Genomic DNA, 16,671 nt, shown 5'->3' with positions numbered 1-16,671 from the left:
CACTGATTTGGAGTACAAGGGGGGGAAAGGGGGGAGCTCTAACACACACACACACACCCCGAGCTGCTGCTAACTGGTTTTATTACAAAATATCCAAAATAGACAAAAAACCAAATGGTTACACAAGAGGCAGAGCAGGCACCTGAGCCGGACACCCTGGGAATATGTAAACGCCTCCCCCTTCCCCTCCTGCACCCCCGGACGGGGGGGACCCGCGGGGTTAAGGCACTTGAGTGGGTGGTGGCCCCATCCCCTCAGCCCAGCGCTGGGGTCCCCTCGCTCCCCAGTGTCTCCAGTTCTGACTGGGGGGGTGTGCTGAGCCCCTCCTCCCCCTCCACCCCCCAACTTTGTGTCTCATGAGTCACTAATTAGTAAAAACAGTAGCGGGGGGTGGAGTCATCAACTGATTGTCAAAAACTTAACGCTAAAAACCTTTGTTACGTATTAAAAAAGGAGAGTTAGGGCCAAGCCAGCCCTCTGCAACCAGCACGAACCACTGCATAGATCCAGGAACTCTATATATTAATCAGATACAAACCCACTGTACAAAATGCTTACTTTTTTTTTCTTGTTTTTGTTTTCTTTTTATAAAACCTGGTCACAAAAATAGTGCAAAACATCGGGCACCAGTGCGGGGGGGGTCAGGGCTGGTGTTTGGAATGACGAAAAACTTTGGTTGAAGAAAAGAGAGAGGGGCAGGGCCCTGGGCTGGCGGGGAGACAGGCAGCACCTCCCGCTCGGGGGTTTTGGCCAGAGGGAAGGGATGCGAAGGGCGCGATGCTAAAGCAACAGGTGTTAACGCAGCAGCGGGATTTTTGGGGGTGGGGAGGAAAGCGGGGGACCCTCCGCACTCTGCCTGCGGCAATGGGGGAAGCCCAGGGGTGCGGGTGGCCCCGAACCCCCACCAGGCACATGGGGTTTGTGCAAGTGCTGTTGTGTTTGATTCCAGTCGCAAGTACCATCGGGCTCAAGCGCGGCGCGAGGAGCCCCCCCAAGCCCCTTTAGGTGAGGCGGATCCCCAGCACTTGTTCCAGTTCCTGCCGACGCTGCTGGACCTGCAGCAGAACAGGGTGGGGGGGTCAGGGGTTGCCCCAGGGACACCCCTCCAATTTCATCCCGCCCCCCCGGCACGGCGCTGAGCCCACCTTGGCGAAGATGTGTCTGCCCACAGCCTCCTGCGCCCAGGGCTGCTGGTAGAACTCGGCTCGTCGCTCCTCCTCGGGGTTCCCGATCACGTCTGTTATGATCTGGGGTGGTGGGGACATGGGGTGAGGAACAGGGCTGCACCCCTTTGTGTCCCCCCCAACTCAGCTCCATCCCAGGGTTTTACCTTGAGGTCCCTCCTCTGGGATTTGATCCATTCCTGGATGAAATCCTGTGGGTTGTTGCTGAAGCTCAGCATGAAATCGCGCTGCGTCTTCAGCTGGTTGATGGATTCGATGGTCTCGTGAATCTGGGGAGGTGACAAGGGCTGTGAGAAGTTGTTGTGTCTTCCCACCCAGAACAGGACACCAAGCTCCCTCTCCAGCTCTGTGGGACCCCAAAATGTCCCTTGCACCCTGCAGGTCCCCACACCTTGGCGTCCAGGGAGGCGATCTCCTGCTGGTTGGTGGTGGAAGCCAGGAAGTTGCTCATCTGAGCTTTCAGGGGATCGTCCACCTCCACATCGATGTCGTAGCAGGCCGTCTTCTTCTGGTCGTTGGGGTCCACGCTGGGAGGAAATGGGGAGTTAGAGGGGGATTTGCACCACAGGAGGTTGAGGTTGGATGTGGGGAACAATTTCTTGCCCAAAGGGCTGTGGGGCATTGGAACAGGCTGCCCAGGGCAGTGCTGGAGTCACCATCCCTGGAGGGCTGGACAGACGGACATGAGGTTCTCAGGACATGAGGCAGGGACAGGGGTGGGGGAATAATTAACTTCATGATCTTGAGGGGCTTTTCTAACTAAAACAATTTGCTGATTCCCCTACTAAGCGCCTTGCCCTCGCTGCAGCTTCAGGATGGAGACCCTGCAGTCCCTGCCCTCCCTTCCCACACCCAACCAGGGGGACGCCCTGTGTCCCTGCACCCCACAGAGCCCCCCAGCCCCTGGAGTGCCGCCCCACGCCCCCTCCAGCCCCACCTGATGGTGTGGTTGATGATGATGGGATCCGGGTGCTGCAGCAGCCCCGCCAGCTTCATGGGGATCTCGGAGAAGCGCATGCGGACGCAGTTAAAGATCTGAGAGGGGCAGAGCAGAACGTGAGATGCTTGTGGCCACCAAAAGGGCCACGCAGGACAGGGGGAGTCACCCAGCCCTGGTTTGTGCACAGCGAGCTGCTGGGTTCAAGCCAGAGCCTGGGGAAGGGCCATAAATTCAGACTGGAGTGTGTTTTGAGCCAGAAAATGTTATTTCTGGCTTTACTGTGTGTGGGAAGAGGGTCCTCTCCTCCCAAAAGCGTGTGGTGTGAGCGCTGACCTGGCGAAAGTAGCGGTTGCAGTTGATGTACTCCTTCTCGTGACTGTCCTGCAGCTTGTTGTGCTTGATGTAGAGCCAGAGCGCCTGCATGATGCTGGCGCGGGTCTGGGTGTGCACCCCCAGCAGGCGAGCCAGGCGGGGGTCCAGTTTGTACTGTGGGGGCTGTGGGGACACGCAGAGTGAGGGAGGGGTCTGGCATTTGGCTCCACGCTGCACTTGTGTCACCACAGGCTGCGGGGTCCATGCCTGGCGCTCCGTGCTCCCCTCCACCGCCCCAGCCCAAGCCCGTTTGTCCCCACCAGATACCCCTGCATGGATGAGCCGTGCTGGAGAAAGGGCAGCGGGGCACAAGCAGCACCCCCGGGGTCCCCACCTGGTGATCCAGCATGAGCAGCAGCGTGCACTTCACATTGACGTCGCCGGGACGCTTCACTTGGAAGCCGTCGGTCTCTTGGGTTGTGGGCAGCCGGTGCCACTACGAGAGATCAAGGGGACGCTGGTTAACTCCAGGACTGTGACAAGACACCCCTGACAGGCTTTAAAATCTGCAGCCTGGAGCAGAGAGTGATGGTGCTGGGACTCTGCGCAGGAGCCAACAGCCTGGATCCCCCTGTTCTGCACACTGGGGAGTCCAAACTGCGAATGCCGGAGTCAGTTTTGGGCCCCTCACGCCAAAAAAACCCTTGAGGTGCTGGAGCGAGTGGAGAGAAGGGAACGGAGCTGGTGAGGGGCTGGAGCACAAATGTGATGGAGCGGCTGAGGGACCTGGGGGGTTCAGCTGGAGAACAGGAGCTGAGGGGAGACCTTCTGATCTCTGAACTGCCTGAAAGGAGCTTGGAGCCAGGGGGGTCGGGCTCTGCTCCCCAGGAACAAGCGCCAGGAGCAGAGGAAACGGCCTCAGGTTGCGCCAGGGGAGGTTGAGGTTGGATGTGGGAACAATTTCTTCCCCAAAGGGCTGTGGGGCATTGGAACAGGCTGCCCAGGGCAGTGCTGGAGTCACCATCCCTGGAGGGCTGGACAGACGGACATGAGGTTCTCAGGACATGGGGCAGTGCCGGGCGTGGGGGAGCAGTTGGACTCGGTGATCTTAAAGGGCTTTTCCAACCAAAACGATTCTGTGATTCTCAGATCACAGCCCTGGCAGCCCGATTCCCATCACCCACGGGTAAGGGCTCTTTCCACCCTGCCCAGGGTGCAGATCCAGCGCTGGGAGCTCCCATCTCACCTCCACCAGATGGTTGTCTGGCCCATACAGCTCTTTGTCCAGCTCAATGACGAGGCTCTTGAAAAAGGAGGAGAATTTCCTCTTCTGCTTGCTGGGCTGCAAAACAAAGCAGGAGAGGCTCAGCCTGACCCCAGCCCACACACACCTCCAGCACCCAGGGGGTGCATCCCCCATTTCTCCCCCCACAACCCGTCCGTCCCTGCCCGCAGCCTCACGTCCTCCAGCAGTTTGCCCTCCACGCGTAGCTCCCAGGAGGCCACGCGTTCACCGCCCTCCCCTTCTTCTTTGGCCGGGGTGAAAGTGTTGGAGATGTAAATCCTGAGCTTCCGCTTTTGCTGTGGGGGAGGAAAACAGAGCGGGGGATGCTCGGAGTGAGGGGGTGGCTGGCAGCACCCACAGCAGCACCCACCTCGTAGCCCCCCAGCTCTCGCAGCTAGCCAGGGCCACCACGCACCGTCAGTGGTTTCTTTATGGCCTCCTGAATCTCCATCCTCTTCCGAGCGATGGTTTGGTCCAGCTTGCGCTCGAAGGCGAGGAGGTCCATGTAGGCCTGGGATTCTGGGACCAGTTCCCGGATCTGGCAAATGGAAAAGAGCGGTCCCTTGTGTGCTGGGATGGGGCTGTGTCCCCCCTCACCAGCCCCAGCAAGGCTACTGGTGCTGGGCTGACAGGCCAAGGAGTCACCAAGTGACACATAGCACCAATTTCTCATTTTAAACGAGGAGCACAGCCTTGTAAAGCTCTGCCCACATAGAATCACAGATGGTTTGGGTTGAAGGGATCTTAAAGCTCCCCCAGTGCCCCCCTGCCATGACAGGGACATCTTCACCAGCTCAGGGTGCTCAGAGCCCCGTCCAGCCTGGCCTGGGATGTCTCCAGGGATGGTTCAGCCACCACCTCTCTGGCCAACCTGGGCCAGGCTCTCACCACCCTCAGGGCAACAATTCCTGACTCATGTCCAGCCTGAATCTCCCTCCTTTACTTTCAAACCATCACCCCTTGTCCTATGGCAACAGGCCCTGCTCAAAAGTCTGTCCCGATCTTTCTTATTGGCCCCTTTTAAGTACAGAAAGGCTGCAATAAGGTCTCCCTGGAGCTTCTCTTCTCCAGGTTGAACACCCCATCACATTGCAGAGCTCCATTCAGAGCCTGTCCCTGTGCCCAGTGTTACATGCAGATTGTCAAAAGGGACCCCCAGGAGGAGTGTGGGGTCCTCCTGGGTTCTCCACCCCAAGCTACAGCTGCTCCTTTCTTATCCCAAGTCCTGCTTGTCCAATTTGTGCGCACCCCAAACCTCTCCTGCCACCCCAGAGGAGGGGACAGAGATCTTCCAGGTCTGTTTGGGATAGAGCAGAAGTGCTGGCAGGCGGGATGCAGCTCAGCGCGATCCTCATCACCCCAGCTGCACTAACATCCCCCCAGCATCTCCGCTGCTCCCGCACACCCAGAGCAGCACTCACCCTCTGCGGCAGGACCTTGTCAGCCATCTTCCTCCTTTTCACCCTGCAAAAAGCACAGAGAGAGGCACAAAATAACCAACCAACCGCCACTGTAAGCTCTTCCAGGACACCTTGTCACCTGCCCGGTGGGAAGCTGCTGCACGTCCTCTGCTCAAGCAGGTTTCAGGACAGCGCTGAGCTCTGCTCGTACACCAGCAGCGTGGTGGCTCTTTTGTCCCCGTCCAGGGCAGGAATGGGGCCAGGCTGTGGGGACAGCAGTCACGGTGGCAGTGCCACTGGGGACAGCTCAGTGTGAGCCAGGTGAGGAGGCTCCTGCTGCAGGATACAGGTCTGGGGGCTGCTCGGGGTGACAGGGACTTTAGACTTGCAAGAAGAACCGGAAAGTAAATGAGCAAGAGATTATAAAGCCCAGATGACTCCATGGGAGAAGGTCTTGATCACCTAGAGCACGTGTTTGTGTTGGTCTCCCCAGGAACAAGCTCCAGGAGCAGAGGAAACGGCCTCAAGTTGCGCCAGGGGAGGTTGAGGTTGGATGTGGGAACAATTTCTTCCCCAAAGGGCTGTTGTGCATTGGAACAGGCTGCCCAGGGCAGTGCTGGAGTCACCATCCCTGGAGGGCTGGACAGACGGACATGAGGTTCTCAGGACATGGGGCAGGGACAGGGGAGGGGGAACAGGTGGACTCGATGATCCTGAGGGTCTTTTCCAACCAAAATGATTCTGTGATCTGATATCTCCAGGGAAGGAAATCCAGTCCCTGGTTCAGTTTGCTTCACTGCTGCCGCTTGCTAAAGGTACCGCAGGGCAGGAGCGAGGAGAAGGTGGCACCAGGCAAAGCTGCAGCGTGTTCCCGCCGGCAGGACAGCGGTCCTGACCTCCCTCTCTGCAAGTGGCCATCGCATCCTCCCAGCGCTACAAACCAAAGCCCAGTGCCAGGGGCTCACTTCAACACAGCTTAAAACAAATCAACGTAGTCACAGTGGGGCTGAAATCATCACGGATAGAAGCAGCAGAGTGGCCTCTAGAGCCACTGCAGCCTTGCTCAGAGCCATTTTCGCTCTCTCCAGGGCCCTGGGCTCTCCTTTCACCCCTCACCCCAATACCCCACTAAACTCACGCTCAACGCCTGGGTACACAGGGAAACATCCTCCTCCCGTTCTGCCGCACACGTGAGCGACAGACAGGGCAGAGTCCAGCAGGCAGGTCCCTTTCCCCTGGCAGCAAACGTGGGCGTTCGCGGTGGCCAATGTTGGCCAGTGCTCTGCGGCTGCTGGCACAGGAGGACACGTTGGGATGGCAGCCCTAGTGAAGGGGGGCAGAGCACTTCTCGGAGCTCTTTTTGCTTCATTAAATCCTTCCTGCCCTGCACGGTTTGGCCACGCCATTCGCGACTGGCAGTTCCTGATCCCCGCAGCCAGCCAGGAGCAGGGATGCTCGACCAGCTGAGCTCGGCTCATCCCACGCAGCCTTATCTGGCCGCTGACGTCCTTGCTCGGTGGCGAGCTGCCCCTTGTCCTTAATCCCCAGCTTGCTCTGGAGCACGGAAGGGACACACAGAGGCTGTGACACCCTGTGGAGGGATGAGAGAGCCAGGCGAGCTGTTGGCTGCCGGTCCTGCTGCACAGATTGCGACCTAAGGATCTGTTAGGACCAAGGGACCCTGTGCTGAGAAACAGCCTCCAGCAATCAAGAAGCCCTCGTGGAGAAAGAAAGGGAGCAAAGGGATTAGCGGCGCTGTAAACAAGCGAGGAGCAGCTGGCACAGCCCTGCAGCTCAGTGGAAACAGCCCCAACAGTCCTACCGAGAGCTGCAGCTCTGGGGAGCATCTCTGCAACCTGTCACCCATGTCCCCCCGTTTCCAGCCATGTCTGCGCTGCTGGAACCAGCACAGACCCCCGTGAGAATCATAGAAAGGTTTGGGTTGAAGGGACCTGCACATGTCACCCAGTGCCCCCCCTGCCATGACAGGGACATCTTCACCAGCTCAGGGTGCTCAGCGCCCCGTCCAGCCTGGCCTGGGATGTCTCCAGGGATGGTTCAGCCACCACCTCTCTGGCCAACCTGGGCCAGGCTCTCACCACCCTCAGGACAACAATTCCTGCCTCATGTCCAGAGGAGGCGGAAAGACTCTGAGCAGCTGGTTCTGGAGCTTCTGGTGAGCACAAACACGTGCAGTGAGGCTTTTTGGTTACTGGTGTGGAGCTCAGAAATGTGTTGGGGAGCAGGAGGGTGCTGGCCCCTTACCCTCTCCTCTGGGCGGGCAGCGGCGGCTGGGCCTGGGGGGTCAGCAGACGCTTCCTGAAGGGATCCATCATGGACTGCGGCAGGCCGGGTCTCAGCGGGGACGCTGCTCCGTACGGGGGCGCTCCCGGTGGTCCCACCTGCAGCCCCGCCATGGGCATCCGGCTGCCAGGAGGCATCCCCGGGCGCTGGTGGGGAAGGGAAGAAAGGAAGAATGTGCGTTAAACGCAGGCTTGGAGCAGCCGACACCATCTGCTCTCTCGCTTCTTTTTTGGGAGAGATCCCCAAGGCTGTAACCTGCTCCGAGGTGACAGCGAGGGACAGCGGACGGAGGACAGCAGCTGTGGCCTTCCTTGCTGCACTAAAAGCAGTGGGGAAGCAGGATGGAGATGAGCAGAAGCCGCTGAGCGCTGGGTAACCCCAGCCTGGCAGCAGAAGCCGTCGATGGCCCTGAGCCACCACTACGCAGGAGATGTGGGACCTGGGGTGTCACCGGAACCATTGTCCACAAAGCCAACACACCAGGGACATCAGGGGCTGTGCTGTGGGTTGTGCTGTGGGTTCCTCTCCAGAAAGCAGCAGCGTTAGCAGATGCAACACCCGGGAAGGGAGTGGGGCGATCCCAACTTCTAACAGCACCAGTCACCGGGTGGGAAGGAGCTCCCGGTCGCAAGGGATGGAAGCAGCAGCTCCAACAGCTCATTCTTCCCCATCCAGGGACCCATAAAGAGCATTTACGATCCACAACACAAACAGCAACCACGCGCAGCCCCTCCGCAGCCCCTGGAGCGGTTTGTGCCACCAGGTCTACACCCCACGCAGCCCCCCCACAAGTGGTCACAGCACCCCACGACCCCCAGGCTGTCCCGACGTGCTTCGACCTGCTCCACCGCGGTCCGAGCCAACAGCCTCCTGGATCCTTTGATCCTCCAGCTTGCTGCTGCCAAGACGGGAGGCTGGGAGAGCCACCGAGCCAGCAGAGCAACATTTCTGCCCTGCCGCAGGCTCCTCGACGTGCCAGGACATCCCCACGTTCCCCTCCCACCGCCCGCTGCCATGGCGAGACCTAACGAGGCCGCCTCTTTATCCCAAAGGAGCCCAATGCGAGTTGATCAACTTATGTGCACACAGGCATTAAATTCAGCATGAACCACGGGCACAGGAGGGCTGGGGGCACAAGACAAGCGCTGGCAGCCTCTCCATCTCCGCAGCTTTCATGGGCAGAGGGGACATTGGTTTGATGGTGCTGGAGCCAAAACCCACTCACCTCCTCCCCAAAAAGCCGGTAAACGCAAAAACGAGGGTGAGTTGTTCATGCTCTGGAGCCTGAGGCTATAGGAGTCTCTGCAAGGAGATTCCAAAAATATACCAACCACTGCATATTGCGGCTGGGAAGCTGAGCAGCAGCAGGTCTCAGGATTAGTGCTGCACGTGGTAGCTCAAAAACAGGGAGGGCAAGCGTGGGTTGAGCCCATTACACAACCAAACCCCGTCTCCACCTTTGCCCAGCCTTCTTTTGAGGCAGCACCTCCAGCCCAGGCTCGCCAGCCTGCCCTTGCTGCAACGAGCTTGTTTCTTGCCCCAAACAGCCCCCAGAGTTTCTCTCCTTTCGATCGGCCACATTTGCGCAGCTCCTCGCGACCAGCGGGAACCGCGGCGGCATCGCCAAGAGCTGAGCGTGGCCAGCAGCACCTCCTCTTCTGCCACAAACCGCAAGGCACGAACACATATCCTGCAGGTTTATCACAAAATCCTCCGTGGCAGGGCCAGGAGAAGCGGCACTGAGATCCACACCCTTTGCAGAATTTAATAAACACAGATGGTGGCAAATACTGTTTGGCTACAGGAGGACAGCGCTCCCGTAACCATACCGACTCACCCATGGGGGCTTCTGGAGAGCAGATAAACTGGGAGAAGAGGCTATGAAACTTTTCATGGGAAATTTGGGAGCCCCCAGAAAAGCTGCGTAGCTCCAGGGCTGCGTGCAATCACCTGCAGCTCCCTAGAGCCGCCACAAGCATGGAGAAGTCAGAAGCTTTTGAGGACGCCCTTAACCCTGGGTGTTTCTCAAGCTCATGCAGAGGGTTGTGGGCAGTGCCATGAAGAAACTGGTCTGAGGTCAGGCACGTTCCCAATGTGACAACATATGAGGCTTGTCTGGAGTAAAATGTGACATGGCCAAGGCAGCGCTCACCATCACGACACTGTGAGCGCTCTCTTACCGCCCTCTGCCACTCCATGGGTCACATCTCTGATCTATCCCTCAAATTTGGAGGCTGGCTGAAGTTGGTTGAGAGAATCTGAGTGCTCTACACAAGGGACAGCACCTTGTGCAAGCTCTCCTGTGCGTCCATCTGCTCTTCAGAGGGCGAGAGACCGCTCGGTTGCAAGAAGAGGAGCCAATTCTGTTGGCGGGGAGAGGTTCAGCGCAAGGACGAACAGATCTGTCACTCTTTAACAGCACCTCTGCAAACATCTGAGAACCATCAGCCGCAATGACGCTGCTGGGGGAGCAAGTTCTAACCCAGCAGTGAGCCACGTTTGACCACTCGGACAAGTGAAAAAGAGAAGGCAGAATAGTCTCCATGATTTCTTTTTCCCTCTCAGTTTATTCTCAAGATTTGCAAATTGCTAATGGAGAAGCCTATGGGCAAAGTGGGGGCAGTCTCTGCATTGTGTTCAACCAACGGCTGCACCTCTGTTCTGGGGGGTCTCTGCCCCCATGTCCATCGGGGGTCTCCGCACCCCTGTCCACCGGGGGTCTCTGCCCTCTCCCCTCCTGCCCAAAGGCTCCTCAGGCTCCACTCTCACAAACCCAGCACAGACTTAAATCCTTGGCTAAGCCACAAAGCTGCATTACAGCCCCAGCGGGGTAAAACTGACCCCCAACTCCCTTCGGAAGATCTGGAAATTAGCAGGATGCAAGAGGGCTTAAGTACAGGAAATTTTATTAGACCAGCTCAAACCAACGAGAGCTTCCTTAGCTCATTCCTGCTGGACACCCCTTGTCCCTCTGTCCTTCCCCATCCCCTCCGGGTACTGCTCTGTCCCCCCCGTCCCTGCCGTGGGGCGGACAAAGGGCAAACCTCATCAGCTCAGCTCCGAGGAACGAGCTGGACCTCGTCCAGCCTTTCCCCGCAGAGAGCGAGCGGGGCCGTTTGGAAATGGGACAAAAACCAGCTTGTTTCTGTTCGCTGCCAAAGGCGAAGGAACGAGCTGGGGCTGGCTGCGGTTTAGCGGTTCATCCCAGGTCAGCGCACAGGCCGCGGGCGTTCGGGGAGCTCTGCTGGGATCCAGCTTTGGTTGGATGCAGCGGGAGGCTGGAAGGTTTCCCGATGGATGCTCGTTGGCGTGACAGGAGCCTCCCTGCCTGCCCAAGGCCCCTTCTTGAGGAAGGACAGGCCAGAAACCAGAGGCTGGTAGCAGAGAGGAGAAACAAGGGGAGCAATAAATCACAGGATGGATCTGCAAGACGGAGGCGAGGCTGAAGCAAAGCAGCGTTTCAGAAAGCAGCTTGAGAGCCTCTTCATCTTCCCTCCAAGGCCACAGCTCCTTTCCTGCAGCTCCCCACCGAGGGGGAAAAGGCTCTTCCCGATGTTTTGGTCCATCTAGAAAGGCTCGAGCCAACTTTGTGCACATTAAGTCAGGGAGCGAGAGCCCACACGCGCCCTGGCCCCAGGCTTTGGGAGCAGAGCCCTGGACAGCCGCCAGGCAACGACGGATCTTCCTGCAATTCCTCCCCGCTTCCCATTAGGACAGACGCAAAAGCAAACCCTGTTCAAATGGGATCAGAGCTCCACGCCAGGCTGGTCTCAAGAAAAGCTTGGCTTAAAGCCACCGCTCAACTCAGGGCTTTGCGTGGATGGGGACCAACTGAGTCACCCCCCCCAAAATGATGCTTTTCCCCTCTTTGTTCTTATCTGTGAGCAAATCCCTCTTGGGAGGGTGCCAGGAAGAGCCAGGATTTGTGCTGGCAGAGATCTCCATCTGGGAGGCGGCGTTGTTGAGATGCTGTTGGATGCTGCAGGCTCCTGAGCTGCACCTCGCTCCCAACAAGCCCTCAAACTGCCCCAACACAGCTCACCACGCTTGGAAAAGCTGCTGTGTGCCGATACAGGAGGAGCTCCAGGAGTCAGATCGCTTCTCAGCTAAAAACCATGGACGAGGAAGTAGTAAATTAAAGGGAGAAGGGCAAAGCAACAGGGAAAGACACTGAGCAGATGTAGGACACGTGCTGGGAGCAGAGACGTTTGGGTCCAGACCAACCTGCCCGTCTGTGGCCTCACAGCTGAAGCTGCAGATGTTCCAGGTCAGAGAACGGAAAGGTCACGGGGATTCAAATCACAACGGGGGTGCTAATGCAAGCGGGAACAAAGAACAAAGGTGTTGGGTTCCTGCTTGAAGCTCTGGCAGCCTGTAACACATAGATCGGTGCCTGGTATAAAACCTGCTTTGGGTGCAGCTGCAGTGCTGAACTGGCCAGGGAACGGCTCCGAGAGCTCCCGAGAAGGTCCTGGGGAGGAAGATGGAGTGAGGGGCCTCCAACAGCAAAGTCTGGAGAGCTTTTCCACCTACAACTTCACTGTCACGATTCCCCAGGAGAAACAAAGGATGCTGTGGTCTCTGTTCTTGCCTTCCTCCTTCCTGCTCCGGCAGGACAGCGTTCATCTGCTTTGGATCACGACTTGAACTAACTCAAGGCTCAGGCTGTGATGAAACCTGCCTTGGAAACCATCTCCCTCGGGAAGGGTGGGGTCACGCAGCCCAAGCAGCATCGCAGCTTTTCTGTGCATGGTTCTGGTGCGGCTCCAGCCCTGGCTGTTGTCCCCAGGCCCCTTCAAGCCAAACCGAATCACTCCGTGAGCAGAAACAGTTTTCCTTGGGGTGGATCTCTCCCGTGCCACTCTACACCTTCTCCAACACGTCCAGGCTACTCCACCTTCCACCACGCCAGCATCCCACACTTCTCCGGCTCCTCATCCCAGATACCTTGAGTTTCCCGGAGTTTCTCCCCAAAGCACGACTCCGCTTTCCTTCACGCTGCCCAGGGATGGGATCACTGACCTGCGGATGCTGTCAGGGCCAGGAGCTGCTTGGACCATGGACACCGTGCTCTTCCTTACCAAAAAGTGCCAAAAAACCCCTTTAAATGTATCACCTAACAAACTGCTTTTTGCCACCTCTGTGCACCAGTGAAGCATCAGCACAGGGCAAAGCCGAGGCTGAAGCGCGGCTTTGCAAAGCCCAGTCTTCACCACACAGAGCCAAGCTCGCTCCCTGTCACAGCATCAACCGATAACTGGGGAAAAATCTCTCCTAAGCCTGAAACGAGCACCTGAACAAACAGAAGAAATGCTCCTTTTTGCCAAATCTATGCTGGCTGGCACAACCTGGACGCTGGGGGCTGGGATTCAGCCTTGGCACAGGGAGCGGGACGGGGGGGTCTGCGGGCAGAGCCGCCACCGAGGAGCCCGATGGAGCTCGGTTATCATCCTCCTCCTGGAAAAAACCCTCTGCTTTCTGCTCCGGGAACACCAGCTCCCAAAAGGGACACCCCAGGGGAGTCGTCCTCTTGAATTCCCTGCTTGAGCCACCGGTAAACAACCAGCAGGCATGCAAGGATGTCAAAAGGACGAGCGTATGGTTAATAATCCCGTGATTAAAGAGCCCTTAAGCGTTCGCCGGCGTGCATGAGGCCTGTTGTGTCTCCCAGTGCTCAAATAATGAAGTTCTTCATCAAGCCAGGCCCTAACGAAGCAGAAAAGTCCTCCGGGTATGGCAGGGATGGCCACAGCAGGGGAGGGGCTGCTTCTCCGCAGCCGGGGGAATTGCAAAACAAAGGGCAGACCCCTCTGGATCGGAACCCGCTCTCCCTTCCCATGCGTGCGATCTGCCCGCCAGATGCAGCTCCCGGCCAGACACGAGGAGCTCGCCGACACCCCCGGGGCTCAACCGGCCTCAGCTCAACCGGCCTCAGCGCCTCCCGCACCGTCGGTGCCAGACGCCACACTCAGCACCCATCGCCCTGCGCCCGTCATGTGCTCCCAACACCTGCAATCATCGCGGTGTTATTACGGGAGGGGAAAAAACAAGCATCTGTCAGGCTGTTTACCAACAGCTTCCCGGCTGGATTCGCAACGGAAGGTCAGGGAAAAACCATCGAGCGCCCGCTCAGCCCCAAACGCCTCCGAGTCGAGTTACCCGCGGTCCACGCTCGCACCCGCCTCGGCTGCGCCATCTCGGTTTTTAAAGCTACGGGGCGGGGTTGGGGGGGGGGGAAGTTGTTTCCTCATCTTGTATTAATAAAGTTTACGAGCTGGAAATTCCCCCAGCTCGATTTATTTCTTGAGTTTTAGTCCATGCGAATCAGGCGATGGGCGGCGGGTGAGGACGTGTTGCACAACCGGGCTCTCCTCCATTTCGAGCCTGGGAGATTGTGCTTTACCCCATAAACTCAATAACAAAACATAACCATCCCGTGCGCGCGAGCGAACCGACGAGCTGCGTGTGCGAGCGGGAGGCGGAAACTTGCGTGTACATCAGAATACACTTCCTATAAGAAGTTTTCAGGCTGGAAAATGAGCGGTTTCTTCTGCTTTTAGAGGACTTCCCCCAGTTTTAGCAGTGCCCGCTTTCCTCACCCACCACTTAAATATCACCGGTTTCTTCTCGCCTGCCGCACTGAACCGTCACTGAAAATACAGGGAAACGGGTTTCGAGGCGTCCCCGTGCGAGGGGAAATGGCTGCGGAGCCGGAACGGGGTGCGGGGCCCCCGGGGAGGTCTCAGCGGCCACCGGGACCGGGCACCGGGGGGTGCGGCCCCGGGGACGCGTTCGGCGCCGCCGCCGTAACTTTTAGCGGAGGTTGGAAAGGGAAACGAGACGACGGGAGGTGTCCTGGATAAAGGCGGCTAGAAAATAACGTTACCGGGGATTTTAGGCGGGGGTACCGGGGCAGGCCGGGCTCTGCGAAGGCCCCAATGGCCGGCCCGTCGCCCTCCACCCCCGGAGCGCCCCCCGTGAAGCCCGTTCCCATCACACCGCCCCCCCATTCTCCTACCCCGCGGCCTCCTCACCTGGTACTGCGCGGCGGCCGGGCCCATGGGGCGGTATCCCGGGGCGGTGGCGGCGGCGGGAGCCGGGCTGGGGCCCCGCATGATGGCGGGCCCGGGCCCCGGGGGCGGCGGGGCGGCGCTGGGAGGCAGCGGGCTGAGCGGGAAGGCGCCTCGGCCGGCCATGGCGGGGGGGGAAGCCCCCGCCCGCGGTGTTTACTCGGAAGCGGCAGCGGCGGCGGCGCCCGGAGACGGAGTCGGAGCGCGGCGCCCGTGGCCCCGCCCCCGGAACGGCTCCGCCCACTCGCGCAGTAACCCCGCCCCTCCCGCGAAAAGGCCCCGCCTATCAGCGGAAAGGCTCCGCCCCAGGCATGGCCCCGCCCCTCCGGCGATAAACTCCGCCCCCCCGCAGTGACCCCGCCCCTCCAGCGGAAAAGGCTCCGCCCCCAGGCATGGCCCCGCCCACCCCACGGCGGTGCGCGTCTGTGCGTGTGTGTACGTGTGTGTGTGTGTGCGCGCGTGTGTGCGCGTGTCCGTGTGCGTGTGCATGTGTGTGTGTGCGTGTGTATGTGTGTGTGCGTGTGTGTGCATGTGTGTGTGCGTGTGTGTGTGTGTGCGTGTCCATGCGTGTCCATGTGCGTGTGTGTGTGTGTGCGCGTGTGTGTGCGCGTGTGTGTGCGTGTCCGTGTGCGTGTGTGTGTGCGTGTGTGTGTGTGCGCGTGTGTGTGCGTGTGCATGTGTGTGCGTGTGTGTGCGTGTGTGTGTGTGCGTGTGTGTGTGCGCGCGTGTGTGCGTGTCCGTGTGCGTGTGTGTGCGTGTGTGTGTGTGTGTGTGCGCGCGCGTGTGTGTGTGCATGTCCGTGTGCGTGCGTGTGTGTGCGTGTGTGCAAACGTGTGTGCAAGTGCGTGTGCAAGAGCGTGTGCAAGGGGCGGGCAGGCACGTGGGTGCGCAGGCGAGTGTGAGAAACTGGGGACGGAAGGGTGCGGGTGTGCATGCACACGGGTGTGGGTACCTGTGTGTTAGTGTGTGTGGGTGCGCTTGTGTTAGTGTGTGTGGGTGCGCTTGTGTTAGTGCGTGTGGGTGCGCAGACACGCAAGGGGGGATGCCTGTGTGTGCGTGCGCGTGTGTGTGCGTGCAGGCACGTGGGTAGGCGTGCATGCGGGTCTGAGTGCACTTGTGCATGGGTGTGTGTGCGTGTCAGTGTGCAGACATGGGGGTTTGCAGATGTGTAGGTGTGTGCGTGTGCAGGTGTGTGCATGTGCTGACACGGGGGGGTACAGGTTTGCTTGTGTGTACAGACGTGCGTTTACACACACGACTGTGAAAGCATGTGCGTGCGGGTGTGCAGGTGTGAACGTGTGCAGGTTTGGGTGTGCAGACATGATGTGTAGGTGTGTGCGTGTGTGCAGACATGTGTGGAGATGTCTGCATTTACCAACACAAGTGTGAATGCACGCGGGTGTAGGCGTGCAGGTGTGCGTGCAGGTGTTAGCGCACGCAGGTGTGGGTGTGCAGGTGTGTAGGTGTGCAGGCTTCCTTGTGTGTGTGTTCACAGGCGCGAGTGTGAAAGCACATGCGTGTATATGTGCACATGAGGTGTGTGCATTTGCAGGCATGAAGTCCCGAGCGTTTGCACAAGCGGCACGTGCATGCAGACGTGTGTGCGAAGCCACGCATGTGCAAAGGACATGCAAGTTGTTCAGCTGCCGAGTCGCTCTCTGCGCTGGCATCGCAGCCTTGCTGCGGGTTTAGCTGCTGGCTGCCGTCCCAGCAATTCCCCTGGTGGTTTTGGGGAGGTTTCTGGGATTTTTGGGGCAATCTGGGTGCTGTGTAGTCCCTGTTTGGTGAAGACACCATGATGGGCAGTAAAAGTGATGGTGTCTGTCCCCTCCAGTGGCTTCACAGGAGTGTCCTGGGTACCAGGCATAGGCAAAACCCATTCGAATGTGATGGTGAAGCCTCTTTGCATCACGGTTGTCACTGAATATCTTCCCCTGCACAGACATCCTATGTATAAATAGGTCAGAAAAGGCTCCTTTCAGCCCTTTTCTTCTTACAGGGCTTAAGTCCTTTGTCCCAGTCTCATTCCTGTTGACTTCTCAGCTCCATGACAATGGGTGTTCACTCCCACGAAGGACACACGTGGCTCTGTCCATCCATGAGACCACCAAGATGAATTTCCAGCTTTTGGAGCAGGACGTGCTGGGCACCAGTTCCCTTCCCCATAGCGAAACCA

At 58.7% G+C, this 16,671-nt stretch overlaps 1 protein-coding gene across 2 annotated transcripts; it reads right to left on the bottom strand.

Annotated features, from left to right (window-relative positions):
• Positions 1-71: 71 nt before the first annotated feature.
• On the bottom strand, positions 72-14,738 carry SMARCD2 (SWI/SNF related BAF chromatin remodeling complex subunit D2). 2 transcript variants are annotated; one of them, XM_080360025.1, is made up of 13 exons: positions 14,460-14,738; positions 7,387-7,571; positions 5,143-5,185; positions 4,137-4,259; positions 3,898-4,017; positions 3,683-3,778; positions 2,831-2,932; positions 2,458-2,619; positions 2,122-2,219; positions 1,576-1,711; positions 1,331-1,453; positions 1,146-1,247; positions 72-1,055 (listed from the first exon to the last, which is right to left on the bottom strand). In XM_080360025.1, the coding sequence occupies exons 1-13, from the start codon at positions 14,619-14,621 to the stop codon at positions 1,002-1,004; spliced, it is 1,506 nt and encodes a 501-aa protein (XP_080216151.1). In that variant the 5' UTR covers positions 14,622-14,738; the 3' UTR covers positions 72-1,001. The 2 variants fall into 2 exon arrangements, with proteins under 2 accessions (XP_080216151.1, XP_080216152.1); XM_080360026.1 differs by lacking the exon at positions 3,898-4,017.
• Positions 14,739-16,671: the final 1,933 nt, after the last annotated feature.

The sequence above is a fragment of the Nesoenas mayeri genome (genome assembly GCF_963082525.1).
Source record: "Nesoenas mayeri genome assembly, chromosome: 26".
NCBI classification, from domain to species: domain Eukaryota; kingdom Metazoa; phylum Chordata; class Aves; order Columbiformes; family Columbidae; genus Nesoenas; species Nesoenas mayeri.
The sequence above is the reverse complement of the archived record's forward strand: the minus strand, read 5'-3'. Positions and strand labels throughout refer to the sequence as shown.

Coding starts and splice junctions, on each gene's coding strand:
- SMARCD2 (XM_080360025.1), bottom strand. CDS start 14,621: ATGGCCGGCCGAGGCGCCTTCCCGCTCAGCCCGCTGCCTCCCAGCGCC. Junction 3,779..3,897: donor AGGGCAAACTGCTGGAGGAC/GTGAGGCTGCGG, acceptor TTTGTTTTGCAG/CCCAGCAAGCAGAAGAGGAA. Junction 1,248..1,330: donor CCCAGAGGAGGGACCTCAAG/GTAAAACCCTGG, acceptor CCACCACCCCAG/ATCATAACAGACGTGATCGG.